The sequence below is a fragment of the Nannospalax galili genome, unplaced genomic scaffold (assembly GCF_000622305.1).
Source record: "Nannospalax galili isolate Female #2095 unplaced genomic scaffold, S.galili_v1.0 scaffold751, whole genome shotgun sequence".
Classification (NCBI taxonomy): domain Eukaryota; kingdom Metazoa; phylum Chordata; class Mammalia; order Rodentia; family Spalacidae; genus Nannospalax; species Nannospalax galili.
The window spans coordinates 3,366,044-3,386,820 of NW_008331125.1; the positions used below are offsets into that span (position 1 = coordinate 3,366,044).

General features: G+C 41.1%; 1 protein-coding gene across 3 annotated transcripts in view; it reads right to left on the reverse strand.

Annotated features, from left to right (window-relative positions):
* Window positions 1-20,777, reverse strand: part of Ipo11 (importin 11) — a 232,719-nt gene that overhangs the window by 209,857 nt on the left and 2,085 nt on the right. For all 3 annotated transcript variants that reach the window (XM_008856308.2, XM_029557873.1, XM_029557874.1), the window contains exons 2-3: window positions 10,023-10,166; window positions 4,353-4,453 (exon numbers count right to left, since the gene is read on the reverse strand). In XM_008856308.2, the coding sequence (XP_008854530.1) occupies window positions 4,353-4,453; window positions 10,023-10,160 (239 nt within the window). In that variant the 5' untranslated portion in view covers window positions 10,161-10,166. The remainder of the gene's footprint in view (window positions 1-4,352; window positions 4,454-10,022; window positions 10,167-20,777) is intronic.

Below are 20,777 nucleotides of genomic sequence, written 5' to 3' on the forward strand. Positions count from 1 at the left end.
TATTACATTATCTTATGTATATAATTTAGATTCCATGTTCTTTTAATAAGATGATGCTACACACTACTTTCTTCTGAGTCAAACAACTACCATCTTCATGACTTCAGCTGTGTCCACTAGCAAAAGATCATCACAACTGGATTTGTTGACTTGAGTACTGTTATTCTTTATTTAAAGGAGGAGGGGTAAACAGGGTCATTGGACCCTCACCTGAGTATCCAACTGCTCTTCCCAGCCAACTGTATGTAATTTGGCTCTAATCACATATGGTCTCCTGGGTTTGGGGAGGACTAAAATACATTATCTGGGGAAGGCTAGGAAAAAAAGGCTTGATCCATGCTGGGTTAAGGCTTTCCAGAGCACATACTCTCAGGTCACTCATACACCTCAGCTAACCCCTCAGTCATCTCTGTAAATAAGCTCAATAAATTTATTGGTTCCTCAGAAAAACTTCAATGTAATCAAACATTGGTTTAATACTATAACCTAAAAAGGGGATAAACATTGCTTAGTATCCCCAGGAAAAAAATTCTCACAACAGATAAAAATTTGTTGGCCAAGTGTGGTGGCGTACGCCTTTAGTCCCAGCACTCAGGAGGCAGAGGCAGGAGGATCTCTGTGAGTTTGAGGCCAGCCTGGTCTCCATAGTGAATCCAGGCCAGCTGGGGCTACAGGGAGAGCCTGTCTCAAAATAAAATTAAAAAAAAAAAAAATTTATTTGTTAATGTTATTATGTCTCATAGTTATAAAAAAAAAAAAAGTAAAAGATGTTAAAAAGACATAAAAATAGAGATATTTTATTTAAAAGGTTTTATGTGTAAAACTTAAAAATAAAAAAGCCTAAGCAAATGATGGCAGTCTATGTAGGTTTATTAATGATCTATCAAGGATGAGACAAAAATAATATATAAATAATCTTAAATTTTCTAAGGTCATAGTTTAATCAACTAGTTTAAGGATGTCTCATCAAAGTTTATTTAAAAATGTTTGTCTTTTGCCCAAGCTTTAGCTACATGACACATGGTAATTAAAAGTACCAGACTGGTGTAACTAGCCTTCTTGAGTGTTTAATAGCCAGACTTTTGAGGCCTATACTAATCTGGTCAGGACTGAAAGGGATAATTTTTTGTTCCTTGCCCTCCAAGGGCGACTAAGTTCCAGGGGACTATGGAGCATCTCTTGATATGTCCTTTAACTGGTGAGTCACCTGTCCTCTTGTTTAGGGAGGCCATGGAGACGCCACAAGGTGGACCTGAACCAATGTCCAGTCTACAAAGAGGAGGGTCAACACAGAGGAAACATTTCCTCCATGCTTCCAAGCGAAGCCCAGGTCAAGCAGGACCTTGTGACTTATCTTCACATAGATGGAACTGATAAAAGAAAAGCCTGAGGAGCCAGGGGCTCCCCCCAAAGCCCATGTGACCCCTGAGGACCAAATCCTCATACAACCTTAAGAGTAAAAATAAATTGGTTTATTTGGGCCAACAGTATGGTCTCAAACACCCAAAAGGAAAGTATAACCAAAGATTAAAGTCATCAGTATATTTTGTTAAGAATTCAAGGGATTACACATCCCAGGCATTAAACTTATGTTCTTATGTTATTTAGACAATTATCTCTCATTGATGATTTTGTTCCTAATAAGACAATGCTACTCAGATTAAGACTTTAAATCTTGGTCTACAATACTGTAGTGCCCACCTGCAGTTGAGGGAGGCAACCCATTATGGTTCTAAAATGATGGATAAATTTGTTTTCTCTTCCTGTCTAGAGGCCATTTAAGAGGGAACTGATTCTAGCCACTCCAACAGTTATCAAAGTGCCTGACAACAAATTCTGAGTTCATCAATCATCAGTCCAGCCTTGACAGGCAAAATTAAAATGAGGAGGAACCCAATAGATGGATGCTTTTGGAAGCCTTCATCAAAAAATTCCAGTGGACTTTAATTTTGAACATTTGAAATTTGTCCTGTTCTGACTTTTTCTGGTTCCCTGCCTAGAAATTGTAACACAAACTACTCTTGCCTTTACTTTTCCTTCACATCTCCTTAGCACCAGTCAAGGACCTTCTTTTCTCCCTATAGTTAAGAGTTATGGAATTTGGGAGTCCTTTAGATAGACCCACTGAGGGGGGTACCCCAAGTGCCTCACCCTGCATCCCTGTTCAACATGGAAGAAGCCAGAACGGTCTGCTTCCCGATTCCCTACTGGCAATCTGGGTAAACCTCTTCAGAGGACGGTATGATAAAAATAGGAGGTAAAAACTGGCTAGGCAGTTAGGGTAAAAAGACCCCAAAGAAAAGTAGCCAGTTTCTTTCTTGGCTAAAAGTCAAATTGTCCTTGGGTCTTTTAACAATGTACTCTGTCTCAAAGGCCAAAAATGTTAAAAAGTATTTGGGAGCTTTTATCCATAAAAGATTTTAGGGTTACCTCTTCAGAGGGGGGAATGTTACAATATCAACAGCCCCATAAATTGAACTGGTCCAGGCTATAAAACTGTCTAGTCTATCTGTTTCCAGTCTCACTGGTCAATTACCTGGTGATAGAACCACTCCTAGGAAGACAGGTTCACCTTAAGTTATGCTAAATAGATGGGTGAAATGCCTGGTATGTTAATTAGATAGTAAATATTTCTACCTGGAACTAGCTCAGACCCCTGACAACACCTCCCCCCAAAACTTTCAGACCAGCCACAGCCATGTAGGTCTCCGTAAGTCTGCTTTCCTGAAGTCTTCAAAAACACGTGATTTCTCCTTTTCTTCTTCATGCCTTTCCTACTAAACATGCTTTCTCTAAGGCTTTGGGCTGCCCCTAGCATCTTGTAGTTGTTCACTTTTTCTCTAAAGCTTCCTTTTCCCAGCCACATGTCTGACCTCCAATGCAGGCTCTAAACCTGCATGGCTTCCATAATTTTCTTTCCTTCTTCCCACTATTCACCTCCTCAAGGCAACTGTCAAAATTGCCAGTTCATCTACCCTGACGATTTTTCTTCCCATGGTTTTCCAACCTCCTCCTTGCTTGAGTTCTACCCTTGTTAGGTCCCCTGCTAGCTCTATGTACCCTGCTTCTTGTGGCACGCTGTCTAATTCAATTTTTCAAAAGTCACAAGCAAGACACCATTAAAATCACCACCAACCAAGTCCTGGTCCAATACCAAACTATCCCTAATACCTTCTCTGAATTTGATGACACCCACTCCTTATAAAAGATAAAGGGGGAGATGCTGGGATAATCAGGAGTGCCTGGAATGTAGAGCATGGCCGCCAGGCTGAATATGTCCTAGTGAGGACGGCAGGAAACTGGCCCACTCCATTCTAGATACACTGTCTCTTAGCCAACAACCCCCAAGGAAAACTATTAAGCCTCTAATCCTTTAATACTAACTGGGTCCCTTGTAGATTATGCACTGGAGGACAGAACAAAAGCCAAGTAGCCTTAGAAGCCCCCTCTCTTCCCCTACCTACCAGCCTGCCAGAAAACTAACCCACCTCTTTGCCTGCAAACCTTTCCTATATAAACCTCTGCTTCCGCCATAATAAACAAGCTCTCCACTGACACAGCCTTCCAGGTGTTTCTTCCCATCATACTCACCACTGCCCGAGGCCTCCCTCCCCCCACCGGTCTCTCTCCTTGCTCTGACTTCCCTTGACGGGGACTGGTGAGCAACAGCCTCCTGGTAGCAACGGGGTTTACACTGAGGGGAGGCCGGCACCCCTGGATCTGGAGTTAAGGACGGTTCGTAGCTGTCATGTGGGTGCTGGGAATCAAACCTGGGTCCTCTACAAGGGCAGTCAGTGCTCTTTAACCACTGAGCCAGCTTTCCAGCCCCTCAAAAAGATTTTTCAATATCTAAACATTTTTCTTCAAAAGGATTCAGTCACTCAGTTGCTCCTCAGAAGCTGAAAACCAAGATAGGTAGGCAGGCAGGCAGGCAGGCACACATGTGCGCACATACATTAAAAAAAACCATTAAGCTGGGCATGGTGGTGCACGCCTTTAATCCCAGCACTCGGGAGGTAGAGGCAGGCAGATCTCTATGAGTTCGAGGCCAGCCTGGTCTCCATAGCAAATCAAGGCCAGCTAGGGCTACAGGGAGACCCTGTCTCAAAAAAGACAAAAAAAAAAAAAACCACTACAGAAAACACATTCTTTCAGCAGTTAACATATTTTGGGAGGAATTTTCTTTCTTTTAAGTATCGAATGCTCTGCATATTTCAGTGTCATCCTTACACAAACAAATGCTCATCTCTGTTGTCCCAATTTTACTGCTAACACATTCTTTTGCATAAATAGTTACAATCTTATCCTTCTCAAATTTGGAACTGATTACAATGGGGACTGATGGAACTTACTGAGGTGCTACACGTCTCCAGTAACGATCAATTCCATGTTTAAAATACAGCACAGCAAGCCACCTTACATTTATATCGAGGGTATGGTTGGTAAAAATGTTCTGTGAATTAAAAAAAAAAAAGTATTAGAATGAACATATAATCATTTTAAAAGTATAATTAACACACTAAAAATAAAGCGCAGATTTGTTTAACTGCTTTACTTTTTTAAAGGGTTATTTTTGTAGGGCTTGGTGGCACACACCTTTAATCCCAACACTCCAGAAGTAAAGGTAGGCCTGGGCTACATGGCAAGTTCCAGGCTAGCTGGGGCTACAAGGAGACTTTGTCTCAAAAAAGAAAGAAAAAGAAAAAAAGATTTATTCATTTTTATCTTAGTAAGTGTTTGCCTGCATGTATGTATGTGCTCCACATGCGTGCCATGCCCACAGAGGTCAGAAGAGGGCTTTGGATTTCCTGGAACTGGAGCTATGGACCACTGTGAGCAGCCATGTGGGTTCTGGGAACTGAACCCAGGTTCTTCTGCAAGAACAACAAATATTTTTAACCCCTGAGCCATCTCTCCAGATCCTGTTCCATTCTTTTTAATATGAAGTATGTGTGAGTGCATGTATGTCCATGTTCATTGTGTATAGTTATATGTGAAAGCCTGAAGAAAACCTTAAATGTCATCCTCAGAAATGCTACTGACCTCCTCCAGATAGGGCCTCTCACTAGCCTGAAGCTTACCAATTAGGTCAGAGTGGGTGACCAGTGAGCTCCAGGGATCCTCCTGTGCCCACCTCCCAGCACTGGGAGCCTAGCATTTTTACATGGGTTCTGGGGAATTCAGGTCCTCATGCTTGTGAGGCAAACACTTTACTGAGTTATCTTCCCATCCCTATTTGTTGGTTTTTTGAAACAGAGTCTTATATATCCCAGGCTGGCCTCAAACTTGATTATTATCGAGGCAAGAATGATCTTAAACTTCCTGCCTCCACCTCCAGGTGCTGAAATCACAGGCAAGTACCACCATGCCCAATTTATGAGATGCTGAAGACTGAACAAAGGACTTCATGCATGCAAGGCCAGCAATCTGCTTACTGACCTAAAATCCCAGTCCAGATTTTTTGAATTGTTTAAATTTCATCACTACATATATTATATTGATATTTTCTAATATATATACTCCTACAATCTACTTTAAGAAAGCATTACTCAGGTATGGTTACACACACGCCTGCAATTCCAGCATTTAGGTAATCACACACATACACACACACATACACACACACACACAGAGCCCTCATGCCTACACACACACACACACACACACACACACACACACACCCTCATGCCTGTAATCCCAGTATTTGGAGGTTGAGGCAGGTACATCTCAAGTTCCAAGCCAGCCTGGAAGACATAGTAAGACCTTGCTGGCTGCCTCAGAAAAAAAAATTGCATGCCTCTTCAGAACACTTCTCTAAGTTTAATTGACAGATATGTGAAGATTCATTAAACTATTCTTTTGAAATTTTTGATAAAAAAGTTAAAGTGCTGGGTGTGGTGGTATACACCTTTGATCGCAGTACTTGGGAGGCAGAGGCAGCCAGATCTCTGTGAGTTCAAGGCCAGCCTCATCTACATACTGAGTCCAGGCCAGCAGAGGCTACAGGGAGACCCTGTCTCAAAAAGACCAAAGGAAAACAAAAACTGAAGTAACAAGTAAGCATAATCACATAAACACACACACCCTAAAATAAATATCTTATTCTTAAAACCTTTAATCCCAGCATTTGAAGGCAAAGGCAGGCAGATCTGTGTGAGATCAAGGCCAGCCTGATCTAGTCCAGGCAAGCTGGGACTACAGGGAAACCCTGTTTCAAAAAGACCAAAAAAAAAATTAAATATTTTATTTATTATTTTTATTTTATGTGTATGAGTGTATTGCCTGCATGTATGTGAGTTCACCCGTGTCATGCAATGCTGCAGAGGTCAGAAGAGGGCTTCAGATCCCCTGGAACTGGAGTTAAGGACGGTTCGTAGCCGCCATATGGGTGCTGGGAGTCGAACCCAGGTCCTCTGCAAGTGCAGTCAGTGCTCTAAACCGCTGAGCCATCTCTCCAGCCCCCAAAAAGACCAAAAAAAATTTTTTAATTAAAAAAAAAAAAAAGTGAGCAGGTATGGTGGCACACACATATACGCAACACCAAGGAAGCAGAGGCAAGATCACAGCAAATTCAAAGGCAGCCTGGTCTATGCAGCAAGTTCCTAACCAGCGAGGGATACACAGCAAGACCCTCTCTCAAAATAAGTAGGCACCACCATAGCAGAGATTCAAACACCCTAAGGTATCAAGGCCCTTGGGTTGTTAATACTTGTAAGAAATTGTGATGGTGAATCTTGACAGGACTCAGAATAATCGAGGACACAAGCCTCTGGCCATGCCTGTGAGGGATTATTTTGATTCTGTTCATTGAGTTGAGAAGACCTACCCTACAAGTGGGTGGCTCCATTCCCTGGGCTTTGTGCCCTGGACTGCATAAGAAGGAGAAAAGCTAGCTGAGCAAGAGCATTTATCTCACTCTGCTTCCTGACTGCAGATCAGTGAACAGCTGCCTCAAGCTCCTGCACCACGCCCTCCTGCTATAATGGACTATACTCCCAAACTGTGAGTCAAAACAAACCCTTCCTACCTTCCTTAACTTGCTTTTATCAAGAATATTTTATCACAGCAATAGGAAAATACAGAAAAAAAAAAACATTCCACAGTAAAAATACTTACCAAAACAATCATGCTTACAAATAAGTTTGACAGTACTTTTAAGTGATATAAAGTGAGGTCTGATTAAAAAAAAAAAAATTATGTTAATTCAACCAATAATCCACACCATTACTGTTTTTGGTTGGTTGGTTGGTTGGTTGGTTGGTTGGTTGGTTGGTTGGTTGGTTTTTTGGTCTTTTCTTTGAGACAGAGTCTCTGTGTGTAGCCCCAGTTGGCCTGGAACTTGTTGTGTAGACTAGGCTGGCCTTGAACTCAGATCCGCCTGCCTCCGCCTCCCACAATTACTGTTTTGTACAGTAGTGGCAGACTACAAAAACATCAAGCTAAACCATGTAACATGAACTTAGTAATCAACAAGGAAATGTCTACTGTTCCATGACCTTTAAAAAGGTTAGTTAGTCCAGGCCAGGCATGGTGGCTCACACCTGTAATCCCAGCACTCTGAAGGCAGAGGCAGGCGGATTTCTGTGAGTTCAAGGCCAGCCTGGTCTACATAGTGAGTTCCAGGCCAGCCTGGGCTACAGAGAGATCCTGTCTCAAAGGGTTAGTCCAGGTCAGAGAGACCCTGTCTCAAAAAGAATGAATGAATGAATACTAAATATAAATATAAATAAATAAAAAGGTTAGTCCAGGTCAGGCATGGTGACAATTAAAGGGAATCACCACCGATACTCAGGAGACAAAGGCAGACTGATCTCTGAATTTGAGGCCACCCTGATGAACATAACAAGTTCCAGTTATGTTAGAAGGTAAAACATCATTAGTGGTGGTTCTTAAAAAAAGTTACAGGTACTAACACTTTAAGGTCCTTCTCCCTGTGTGAGTGTTGGTTTGAGTGTGTGTTCAGGCTATCTATAAATTTACTATGTAGACTAACCTGGCCTCAAACTTCAGATCCTCCTGCCTCATTGCCTCAGTGTCCTAATACTGGATTCACAGGTGTATCCTATCATGCCCTGGAACAGAAACTATTCTAGGAAAGTTTTTTTCTCCTTCAATACTCAGGAAGATGAGGCAAGATGATGAAGGGTTCAAGACTAGCTATTCTACAAAGCAAATTCCTCACCAACCTAGCTTACAGAGTAAAACCCTATCTCTAAAACCAAATAATTAAAAAATTTGTGCTGGGGATATAGTTCAATTGGCAGAGTGCTTACCTAGCATACACTATGTACTAGGTTGAATGTCCAGCATCTTATAATCCAGGCATGGTAGTGCATGCTTGCAATCTTAGCATTAAAGAGGTAGAGGCAAGAGAATAAGAACTTCAAAATCATCTTTGGCTACATAGCAAGTTTGAAGCCAGCCTGGGATAAATGAGATCCTGTCTGAAAAACGAAAAAAAAAAAAAAAAAACCACACAGAAATTTATTCATGTACCTAGGTACATGACACTCTGGAGTGATTCACCATAAACAGCAGGAAGCATGCATATAGTACTCTACACAAATGACTGTATACACAGGCTGGGTGTGTGGCACATGCCTATAATCCCAACTAGGGAGGCTAAATGGGAGGATCTTTAAGTCAGAAGTCAGCACCTGCTACACAGCAAGATATGGTCTCAACCCCCTCCTCCCAAAATTCTACATATACAAATATATACATACGTCTAATAAATAAGCATGCCTTATAAAAATGTAGAAATAAATGTATAACACCAGGCGTGGTGGCACATGCCTTTAAACCCAGCACTCAGGAGGGCAAAGGCAGGTGGATCTCTGTTGAGTTCAAGGCCACAGCCTGGTCTACATAGTGAGTTTGAGGCCAGCTGGGGCTACATAGAGACCCTGTCTCAAAAAGACCAAAAAAAAAAAAAAAAGAAATGTACAAATACCTCAAATCAAAACATACAAACAAAAACATAGGAAAAATAAACTTAAGCAGTTGTTATTAATAATTCAAACATTCACTCAAGAGGTGGAAGCAGGAAAATTAGTTCAAGCCCAGCTCCTGCTATATCCCCAGTTCAAGGCCAGCCTGAGCTACATAAGACCTTGTCTCAAAAAACCAGAAAATACACAAGACCCTGCCTTATTAAAAATAAGTAAATTTCTATATGGAAAAAGAAACCAATGTTTTAAAGTGAAATACAGGATATAAGGGGAAATGATCAGTTCACTGGTGAGTGCTTGCCCTTGCCCAGCATGCACCAGACTCTAGATTTGATTCCCATTAATACTAAATGAAAAAAAAAAAAAGAAGAATAAGAAGAAAAAGAAAAAAGAAAAATACTGAGCATGGAATTTCTAGGCTGATGCTTAACAATTCTAAGATAAATTCATTGAGGTAGAGATGAAGACACAGTATTTTATTTTATGTGCATGTGTGTATTGCCTACCCATGCATGTAAATGCACCTGTGTCATGCAGTGCCCACGAAGGTCAGAAGGTATCAGATCCCCTGGAACTGGAGTTACAGTTGTTAGTCACCATGTGGGTGCTGGGAATCAAACCTGGATTCTGTACAAGAACAGCCAGTGCTCTTAACCATCTTATACTCTTAATGCCAGCATCAATGTGCTAAAATTGAAAAAAGACCAGTGTCGCCTTCTCAGGCACTGAGAATATACCCTGTCTAATATTTCACACACAATGAATGCTTCAGATAGTAAAAGCATGAAAGTCATTAATTAACCCAAAAAGAATAGAGCTAAAGCAGATGACTTCCTTTGTTAAAAGTTATTAATTAAATTGCAATAAAAAGATTCAAAATGACAACTCATCAACAAACACTTCTACAGCACCCTCAATCAGTCATTCCCTACATTAATGTGATGACGGTGCAATGACAGCAAATATTTGGATCAGTTTCACTAAACTATCAATAAATCTATGTGTTTAAAGAACTACTAAAATAATGTTGTCTCACTTTATTAAAAATCAACTATTTCAAGAACTACTTACCAGCAACACTGAATAGAAACCTGGCTGTGTCTCCCACTGTTTCAACTGCTCTTCAGCTGGCTTTAAGACAGCAGTATCCTGACTGGTGGCCTGGGTTAAGACCTGAAGAACTACAGTGCTGGCACTATTGAGATCCATGGAATCCTGCAAAGATAAGTTAGCATGCCTGAAGACACATTCTATACAACAAAAAAGAACAGTCACATACATAAACGGAGGAAAATGCTTTCATGTTTTAAGATACACTTCACCTCCTCACCTGCTCACAGTTTCTGACTTCAACCTTGTCTATGTACTTACTATCCTGCTACTTCAAACGCCCATAATTCAAATTACTTTCACTTAAATCAATTTATTTTTAAAGGAAACTGCCTTTTTATATATATTTTATTTATTATTTTTATATGTATGCATGTATTGCCTGTTATGTAGGTAAGTGCACCCATGTCAGGCAATGCCCGCAGAAGACAGAAGAGGCTGTCAGAGCCCCTGGAACTGGAGTTACGGACAGTTGTTAGCTGCTATGTGGGTGCTGGGATTCAAACCCAGGTCTTTTGCAAGAACAGTGTTCTTAACCACTGAGCCATCTCTCAAGCCCCGAGAAACTGCCTTTTATTGCTTCACAAATCAAATAAGAGTAACAGATTGGGGAGCCCACATAAACAAAAATCAAAGTTCTCAAATTCTGATAAACAGCATTTTCTAGGGAGTCAGAGGCAGTGGGATCTTCTTACCTCAGCCTCCCAGTGTTATAAAAAATATTTTAAAGAAACAAGACAAATGCAAAAAATACAAAACACGAACATACACACAAAGACATGCATAAATCCCAGTACTCAGGAGGCAGAGGCAGGTGGATCGCTACACGTTCAAAGCTAGCCTGATCTACATAGGGAGCTGTAGGCCAGCAAGGATCACATAGTGAGATCCTGTCTTTTAAAAAAAAAAGACATCCATACCTAAGAAATGGTATTTGAAAAATAAACTGACTTGATTTGAGATCCCAGCATACAGCAGCAGGACTCTGACTGAAATAAACACATACATACACACACACACACACACACACAAACACACACACACACACACACACACACGAGGAAGAGGAAGGAGACTCTTGTATTAAATGTTTGTGGACCCTTCCCTAATTCATATGCTGAAATTTAATCCCTCATGTCAAAATACCCAGAGCTGAGAATTCAGGTAGATACTAAGTCATGGGGATGGTGCCCTTAATAAGAGAACACCAGAGAATAAGCTTATTCTTTCTGTCATATAAAGATACAATCAAGACTCTGCAACCAAGAAGATGGCCCTCCATCAGTACCCAACTATGGTGGCACTTTGAGTCCAAGACCAACCTGGGCCAAGAGGATCTTGTCTCAACAAACCAAATATAAGGCCAGTGAGATGACTCAGAGAGTATAGGTGTCTGCTATGAAGACTAATGACCTAAGATCAATCCCTGGGACTCAGAGAGAACCAACTCCCACAAGGCAAGTTGTCCCCTGACCTCCACTATGTACACTATGGCCCTAATGCACACACATCACATGCATCAGGAGCTTCCTTATACCAAAATGGGACACATTAAGACAACAAAACTTAGTAATACTTTTCACTGAGGATATTTAATGTCCCTTTTACCAATCCTATGCTCTCCGTTCAACTGTTACTTGGTTTCTTTTCAGACTTTTCTGCCTTTACTCATTGAATAAGAATGTACTGAACAGGCCAGTGAAATGGATCCATGTGGGTAAAAGAGCTTGCCATCAAGCCTGACAATCTGAGTTTGATCCCCAGGACCCAATGTTAAGAGAACTGACTCCCAAGTTGTTCTCTGAGCTCCACATGCACACTGTGGGCACACATGAGCCCACAAACATACACAGATACAAATAAATAAATTAAATAATAAATAAATAAATAAATAAATGTAAAAATTAGTTTAAAAAGAACACCTACAAATACCAGACACTTCTAGACAACTGACACATAGGAAAAAGGAATTTAAAAATCATGCCCTTCTATATTGGAGAAAAGTAAATGTGAACACAATATAGTTAGTTATGAAGGCAGGATATGGGACCATGAGGGGGGCAGCTATGAGAGCAGTCCTGTACAGTAAGCCTGAGGATTTTCCCATCACTGGGACTTTCTTAAACTGACATTCTTAAGCTGCAAAGGGTTTCCTACTTGTCTGAGATACAAAGATACTCTCAAACAGAAAAAACTAAAACTTACTAAATAGCAGTGACACTTTGCCAAGGCATGCCCATCCCTGGGGCCTCAAGGGGTGTCCAACTACTGACACCTCTTTCAAAACAGAACTGTCCATCTATACAAAACTCACTAAAAATAAACAATTATGTGTGTTGCTTTTTAAAGTCCTTCTCTGATATTAAATAAAGAAATAACAAAAAAAAAGTTCTAACCCTGATTTTCAGCAACATACCGATTTGAAATAACAGCATAGATTACATTTATTGGAATAGACTATGACCAATTTAAATTACTGGTCATAAGCTTAACCAAACCTTTTGCTAAGTATAATAAATCTTCAGTCTTCTCCAAATACAAATTCCTTTAATTGGCACTTTCCAATTACTGGTCCAGATGTCAATCTATAAAGCTAAATATTAGAAGAAACTCATTCTAATAGGTTAAGTTCAACCTAAGGAGTCACTGCATGCACTCATTCATGTATTTATTGAGACAAGAGTCTCATGTGGTTCAGGTTGAGCTCAATCTCAATATGTAGCCAACGCTGACCTTGAACCAGTCATCCTCCTGCCTCTACCTCCCCAGTGCTAGGATAACAGGTTATCATTACCACACCCTGCAAGTCATTGCATTTATAAAATTCTATTTATTTAAACATGCATGGGCTGTACATCCAATAATGCTATTACAGTTAAGAATCATTTTACATTTATACTAAAATAATTTTTGTCACCTTGGAGCCACCAATTCTGGTCTTTAAACAGCTGGTGTTACCTAGCTGAAGCACTGTTTTACTGCTCCAGAAACTGTAATCCTGGCATGATTTACATGCCTGTAATCCCAGCACTCAGAAGGCTGAGGCAAGAGGATCACAATTTAGAGGGCAGTATGGGCTACAGAGTAAGATCTTATCTTAAAGGAAAGAAGGAAGGGAGGGAGGAATGGAGGGAAAATGTGACTTCTCTAAGGCTTGTTAGTGGCTCTCCTGAAACCTAGAATATGTTTTCTATCCCAACCCAACACTCTCTAGATTACCACATTTTCACTTTTTTATTTTTTTTTTTTCCTTTAGAGACAGGGTTCCCAGCTGACCTGGAACTAGCAAGGTGGACCAGGCTGGCCGTGATCTCAGAGATTCACCTGCCTCTGCCTCCCAAGTTCTAGGGTTAAAGGCATGTGCCACTACACCTGGCCACATTTTTACTTTTGATCTCAATACTCAATAGCTCAGTGAAATTAACTGGATTGTTTTTAGCTCTAGATTTAAAAAATAAAATATAACAGCAAGTCTATAGTCCATCTTCCTGATGGATTATATCAAAAGACTAAAATTAATGAAGTCGCTGAAGATATCATATGCAAGGTTAACAAGGTGAAAATCAAGAGAAAAAAATGAAATCACTAAAACTAAAAGAGTAACTACACAAGGAATCTTTGTGAATCAAGAACAAGAAATACAAAGCCAAGTCACAGGACAGTCACATGACTAATAAATAGTAAAAGATGATACTTTACTGCTTTTCAGGTATTTGAAAACAGAAAACATTAAGATGCTGTTTCATGCCACTAACGTGGTGGTACATGTCCATAATCCCAATACTTGAGGTGGAAGCAGAAAGATCAGGAGGAGTTTAAGATCATCTTTGGCTACTGAGCAAACTCAAGGCTAGCTTAGGCTGTATGAAACCTGCCTAATAAATAAATCATCATATTGGCAAAATTGAAGAAATTCAAAAACATCAAGAACCAACAAGAATGTGAGCTCTGCCAGGCATGGTGGCACACGCCTTTAATCCCAGCACTTGGGAGGCAAAGGCAGGCTGGTCTCTGTGAGTTCAAGCCCGGTCTACATAGTGAGTTCCAGGACAGCTGGGGCTACAGGGAGACCCTGCCTCAAAATGACCAAAAAGAAAAAAAAAAGAATGTGAGCTTTAGCCTGGCATGGTGGCACACGCCTTTGATCCAATCAGCAATCAGGAAGTAGAGGCAGACAGATCTCTGTAAGATGGAGGCCAACCTGATATACACAGCAAGTTCCAGGCCATCTAGGGCTACAGGGAGACCACCTCAAAAAATAAAAAAACTGTCAACTAATTACTACAGTATCCTGTCTGAATCAAACTCTTTCTTTTTGGTAGCACAAGACCAAAGACTGCTGCTGGGGGCTCGACCAGAGGAAACTGGGAGCTTCCTGTGACAGAACCACTTCAGAGAGCAATCTTGCTGTCCCTAAACAAATGAGTAAGTATGAGTGTATACTGTGTGAATCCCATATCCAAGATAGACAGCTGGTGCCAGAACCAAAGAAACTCCTACATACATTTATCAAAGGAGATAAGGACAAGGTACCGAACAACAGACAACATGTGCCCTTTCTTAAATTTGTTCTCTGGCTGGAAAGCTCCTGCTTCTAGACAGAAGCAAGTCTTGCTCTTTAACATCATTCTGCTAAAAGAGCAGACTTGGGTCTAAAATAGTTCACCACACCTCAATCCAGATTTTCTACTGTCCGACAGCCGTTATTTTTTCTGTGCGATACTATTAACAATCTTACATGTTAATTATGTATAATGCGATATATCCAGATCTCTTGATCTGAATTTAATGGCCAAGAACCAGGGACTTAAATTTGTCCAAAGCTAGATCCTAGAATCTAGAATAGTATATGGTACATTAGAGTAATGAAGAAATGACTGCTAAATAAATGAAATCTTTGGCCAGATGTTAATGGGTCAAAAGTGAAATCCCAGTACTTTCCTATCTTGGGAGAGCTGCAGAAAGAACCCAGACATCCCAGGTGTAGTCTCCTGCCCAGTGCACGCACAGTTCACAAATCCTGTAAAGTAGTTTGCAGTTTCACTTGATGGAGCCACTGCAAGGGATATTTGGCCTTTTATTTATAAATTCATTGGTGCACCTATTTTCCTGTAAACCATGTAAGTTCACTCTTTAAAAATGAAAAAAATTCCCCTGTGTATGTAAACCTTATTTTCCTTCCCAGTCCTGTTGTTGGACACCTAGGTTGGTTCCATCACTTGGCTATAGTGCAGAGGGCTTGATGTGCAAGTGAGAGAGCGAGAGGGAGAGAGAGAGAGAGAGTGAGAGCAAGAGAGAGAGATCCCAGCACTCAAAAGACAAGGAGGATCACTTCAAGTTCAAGGCCACCATGGTCTGCATAGCAAGTTCCAAACCAGCAAAAGCTATATATTGAGACACTATCTCAAAATTTAAAAACCTCCACGGGCATTGCATGACACAGGTGCACTTACATACATGCAGGCAATACACTCATACATATAAAATGAAAATACTATATTTTTTAAAAAGCAGTTTTGTTTTGTTTTTCCGTCTTTTTGAAACAGGGTCTTCCTGTAGCCCCAGGCCTGGAACTGGCTTTGTCGACCAAGCTGACCTTGAACTCACAGAATGCTAAGGGACAGGGTAGAACACAAGAACTAGGAACTGAGCCAGGCGTGGTGGCACATGCCCTTAGTCCCAGCACTCCAGAGGCAGAGGCAGGTGGATCTCTGTGGGTTCAAGGCCAGCCTGGTCTATATAGTGAGTTCAGGCCGGCAGGGGCCACAGAGACCCTGGCTCAAAAAGAAAAAAAAAAAATCATTTTGGAAGCCAGATATGGTGGTACATTCCAGTAATGAGACAGAGGACAAAAGAAAAGAACAGAAAAGAAAAGGCACAGTAAAGCACTTGCCTAGCATGTTCCAGGCTCTATGTTTGATCTCTAGCATCACCCTCCCCTCAAAAAAACTAGTTGTTTGTTTGTTTGTTTGTTTGTTTCGGTATTTTTGAGACAGGATCTCCCTGTAGCCCCAGTTAGCCTAGAACTCACTATGTAGACCAGGCTGGTCTTGAACTCACAGAGATCGGCCTGCCTCTACCTCCCAAATGCTGGGATTAAAGGCATGTTCCACCACGTCTGGCATGGCAAATGATTTTTGATTCCACTAGATTTAGCAAAAAAATCAGTGGTTAACTACCACATCATCAAATTCAATGACTACAATAAGTGACCAGACTTCATAATATTGAGAAAATAATGACAGAAAAAATACAGATTATTTTTTCAAGAAACTAAAAGCAAATGATTATAGACAAAGTTGAAGAGGAATGGAGTGTGAGGAGAGTATATTAACATGAAAGATTTTAAAACGCTTAAGTCATAATAAATTGGTGCCAACTGAGAATAAAATAATAAAAGGGTTAGGAACTGAATTGTGTTTCCCAGAGCTTACAATTTGAAGGTCTTAACTTCAGTACTCACAAAGATAAGGATTTTTTTTTTTAAGGTTACTAAAATAAATGGAGGTCCTTAGCCTGGAACACCAATCAAATAAGACTGGCATCATTATAGGAAGACTAGAGTTGCACGTACAGAAAATGACAAAATAATGAAAAGGCAGGAAGAAGGCAGTCTTCTGCAAACCAAGGATAGAGGCTTCCTAGAAAATCAAACTTATCTGCACCTGGAGCTTAGAGATGGCAGTCTTCAGAACTATTAAGAAGATGCTGTAGTTTAATCCACAAGTCTGAGGGCTAACACAAGAACACCTCTAAAGAGTAAGAGGGGAACTGGAGAGAGCTCAGGTTAGGAGTGTTTTCCGCCCTTCTAGAGGTCCTGAGTCTGGTTCCCAGCACCCACATCAGGTGACTCAAAGCTGCCTATGGCTCCAGCTCCAGGAGATCCAACACCCTATTCTGGCCTCATCTAATACTTTAAAAATGTTCACTATTAGGATGGGCATAGTGGCACACACCTTTAAACCCAGCACTTGGGAGGCAGAGACAGGTGGATCTCTGTGAGTTCAAGGCCAGCCTGGTCTACATAGCGAGTTTCAGCCCAGCTGGGGCTAGAGAGACCCTGTCTCAAAAAGACCAAACAAAAAAAAAAAAAAAAAAAAAAAAAGTTCACTGTTGAATTCCTAGCTGACATTCATGAATGTTTTAGGGCAGTTTCAACACAATGAACCCTGTCAGTGACCAGCAAAAGAAAAACGGTAGAATGAGTCAGAACCTGACTTATGAATACAGGTGTGTGTGATCTTATGTAAGTCACCATTTCTGGGCCTGTTCCTTCAACCAGATGAATCAGACTTGATAATAAGCAAAGCAACACTTCAAATTAAAACAAATGATGATACACTTTTTATTCAAGCATATGTATATGTCCTTCAACTTTCACTGACTAAAGTAGTGCATCTCAAACCTTACTGAACATTCCTATAATCTGGATATCTTGTTAAAGTGCAGACTTTAGGGACTGGAGAGATGGCTCAGCGGTTAAGGGCACTGGTGATCTTGCAGAAGACCTGGGTTCAAATCCCAACACCCACATGGTGGCTAACAACTGTCTGTAACTCCAGTTCCAGAGTATCTGATGACATCTTCTGTCCTCCTCAGGCATTGTATGACACAAGTGCATTTACACACATTGTAGGCATTAATATTCATACACAAAAACGTAAATAAATAAAAATTTTAATGCAGATTCTACATAAGTTATTACATGAAAATTCCATTGCCAAGGGTGAGATACACCCCTATGAGCTGATGATCAGGCAGGGCCCTAAAGTCCCCAAAACAATACAGGCAAAGACCATATTGCTAAAGAAATCACACAACTTCGTCGGAGGACACAGAGAAATCAAGCTGGAACTGGGCTATCCCTCACACTTCTAGAAGCTATGCCAGCTGATGGGGGAGAACTGCTGTAAGCAATCTTACTCAGCTATGAATCCTGTGCTCAATACGAACCACCAAGGCAAGATGAGCCCACTGGTATAAAAATGCCAAGTCTGTTATGGGGGTAGCCAACCACTGCCTGATTGGATCTGAAGCCAACTCCACAAGAAGAAATTTGCATCTGGCACTATAAACCCAGTCAAAAGCTGAGGAGGTCACAGGCCCTATGAGGGAAGTTATTGCTGCTGTTTTGCAAAATGAACATGATACACCTGTCAAACTGCCTTCTAAATAACTGTGTTTATGCCTGTAGATAAGTGCTGCTGTCAGCTTTGGTCAGAGAAGCTTCTATTTGTTTTGGTCAGCAGTGACTACAGAGCCTCCAACTGTGAATGCCCAGCCATAAATGGGACATCTATATCACCTAACCCAAGGTCCAAGAACATCACAGAAGGGACAAAAAGACTGTAAGAATCAGAAGAAGCAGGGGTATTAAGAGGGGGTGTTGTGAAATGCCAACATCCAGGCTGTTGCACTCCTGAAGTCATAGCAGCTGTGACTACCTGTGTAAGACCACAAGAATGGAGGGAGAGAGATGGCTAATGGGTAGGATGGCTTGCTACGCAAGCACGAGGACCTGAGTTCAAATCCTCAGAACCTATGTACAAAGTTGGAAATGGATGCCTATGCCTATAACCCCAGCACTGGAAGTAGGAAGAGAAGTGGATCCTGAAAGCTTGCTGGCTAATTAGCCTGTCAACAGGAGTCAGACACCCCATCTCAAGGAATAACTTACATCGTGCTCTAGCCTTCACATGCAGGCTCATATCTGCAAACCTGCACATTCACTTGCATGCATCACATACACAAACATATACACAAAACACACACAGGCACGCATGTGTGCACTCACACCCTTGTGCATGCGCACACACACACACAATCACAAGATTGGTCCTATCAAGACTCTGTCATTGAAAGGGCAGGAACTCATGGGGCCCCATCTCTTCCAGAAGATTTATAGGCAGTTAATAGTTGATGGGTGAGGGAGAGTGGTATAGACACTCGTCAGATGCCTGCCCATGCTCCTATAAACAGCCCTAATGAATCTCACTGAGCCAGAGAGAGAGAGAGAAAACATGAAAACAGAAGGGGGGCTAGCTGGGAAAAGGAAGGTGATTAGTGAGAAAGGGACAAGAGAGAGCAACAGGGTGAACAGGATCAAAACATGTACATGTAGGAAACTGTCTTTATGAAACCCATTATTATGTATTAATATATGCTGATAAAAACATGTTTTTAAGGGGCTGGAAAGATGGCTCAGTGGTTAAGAGCACTGACTGCTCTTGCAGAGGACCTGGGTTTGAGTCCCAGCACCCACATGACAGCTACAAACTGTCCTTAACTCCAGCTCCAGGGAAATCCAACACCCTCTTCTGACCTCTGAGGAATTGCACGACACAGGTGCATTCACATACATGCAGGCAATACGCCTGTACACATAAAATAAAAATAATAAATTAAAAAAAAACATGTTTTTAAAAAAGACCAAAAAGCCAGGCATAGTGACGCATACCTTTGATCCCAACACTTGGGAAGCAGAGGCAGGCAGAGCTCTGTGAGTTCAAGGCCAGTCTGGTCTACATAGTTGAGTTCCAGGACAGCTACAGGGAGACTGTCTCAAAAAGGCCAAAAAAAAAAAAAAAAAAAAAAAAAGACCAAAAAATGAAGATTCTGATTCAGAAATTTTTCAGTTAGCCTTGAAATTGTGTAGTTCTACCAAACCCCCAGGTGCTACCATAAACCACATTTTGAGTGACAAGGGGGGAGAAAAGAACACTGGTATAGCATACGCTCTACAAAGTTTATAATTGTGGATTTATAGGTAATCAGTCTCATCAGAAAAAGCAAACAAAAGACCTCAAGAAGCACAGCTGCACTACATGTAATTAGCCATTCCCTAAAACACTCTCAAACTAACTGACAACACCCGCCACTGGCACAGAGTCAAAGAAAAGAACAAGGACTAGGATTATAACTCAGTGGTCAAGTGTTTCACAAGCATGTGCAAATGCCTGGATTCACAAAATTCACCTCCAACATCACAAAAATAAAATAACAAAAATAAGGCTAGAGAAGTCACTCAGTGGCAAAGCATCTGTCTAGCATGTGCAAGGCTCCAGGTTCAATCCCAGAATGCAAAAATAAAATAAAGTCCAGCGTGGTAGCACACATCTATAATCCCAGCACTCAAGAGGCAGAGGCAGGTGGATCTTTATAAGTTCAAGGCCAGTTTGATCTAGATAGTGAATTCCAGGCCAGTCAGGGGTACACAGGGAGACCCCATCTCAAGAAATAATATATAATAAATTAAATAAATAAATAAATAAATAAATAAATAAATAAATAGGGGGCTGGAGAGATGGCTCAGTGGTTAAGAACACTGTTCTTGCAGAAGACCCAGTTCAAATCCCAGCACCGACATGGCAGCTAACAACTGTCCATAACTCCAGTTGCAGGGGATTCAACAGCCTCTTCTGTCCTCCGCGGGCATTGTACCACACAGGTGCACTTACCTACATGCAGGCATAACACTCATACACATAAAAATAATAAGAGGCTAGAGAGATGGCTCAGCGGTTAAGAGCACTGATTGCTCTTGCAGAGGACCTGAGTTCGATTCCCAGCACCCACATGGTGGCTGCAAATCATCCTTAACTCCAGTTCCAGGGGAATCCAAAGCCCTCTTCTGACCTCCGCGGCACTGCACAACACGGGTGCCCTCACATACATGCAGGCAATACACTCATACACATAAAATTAAAATAATAAATA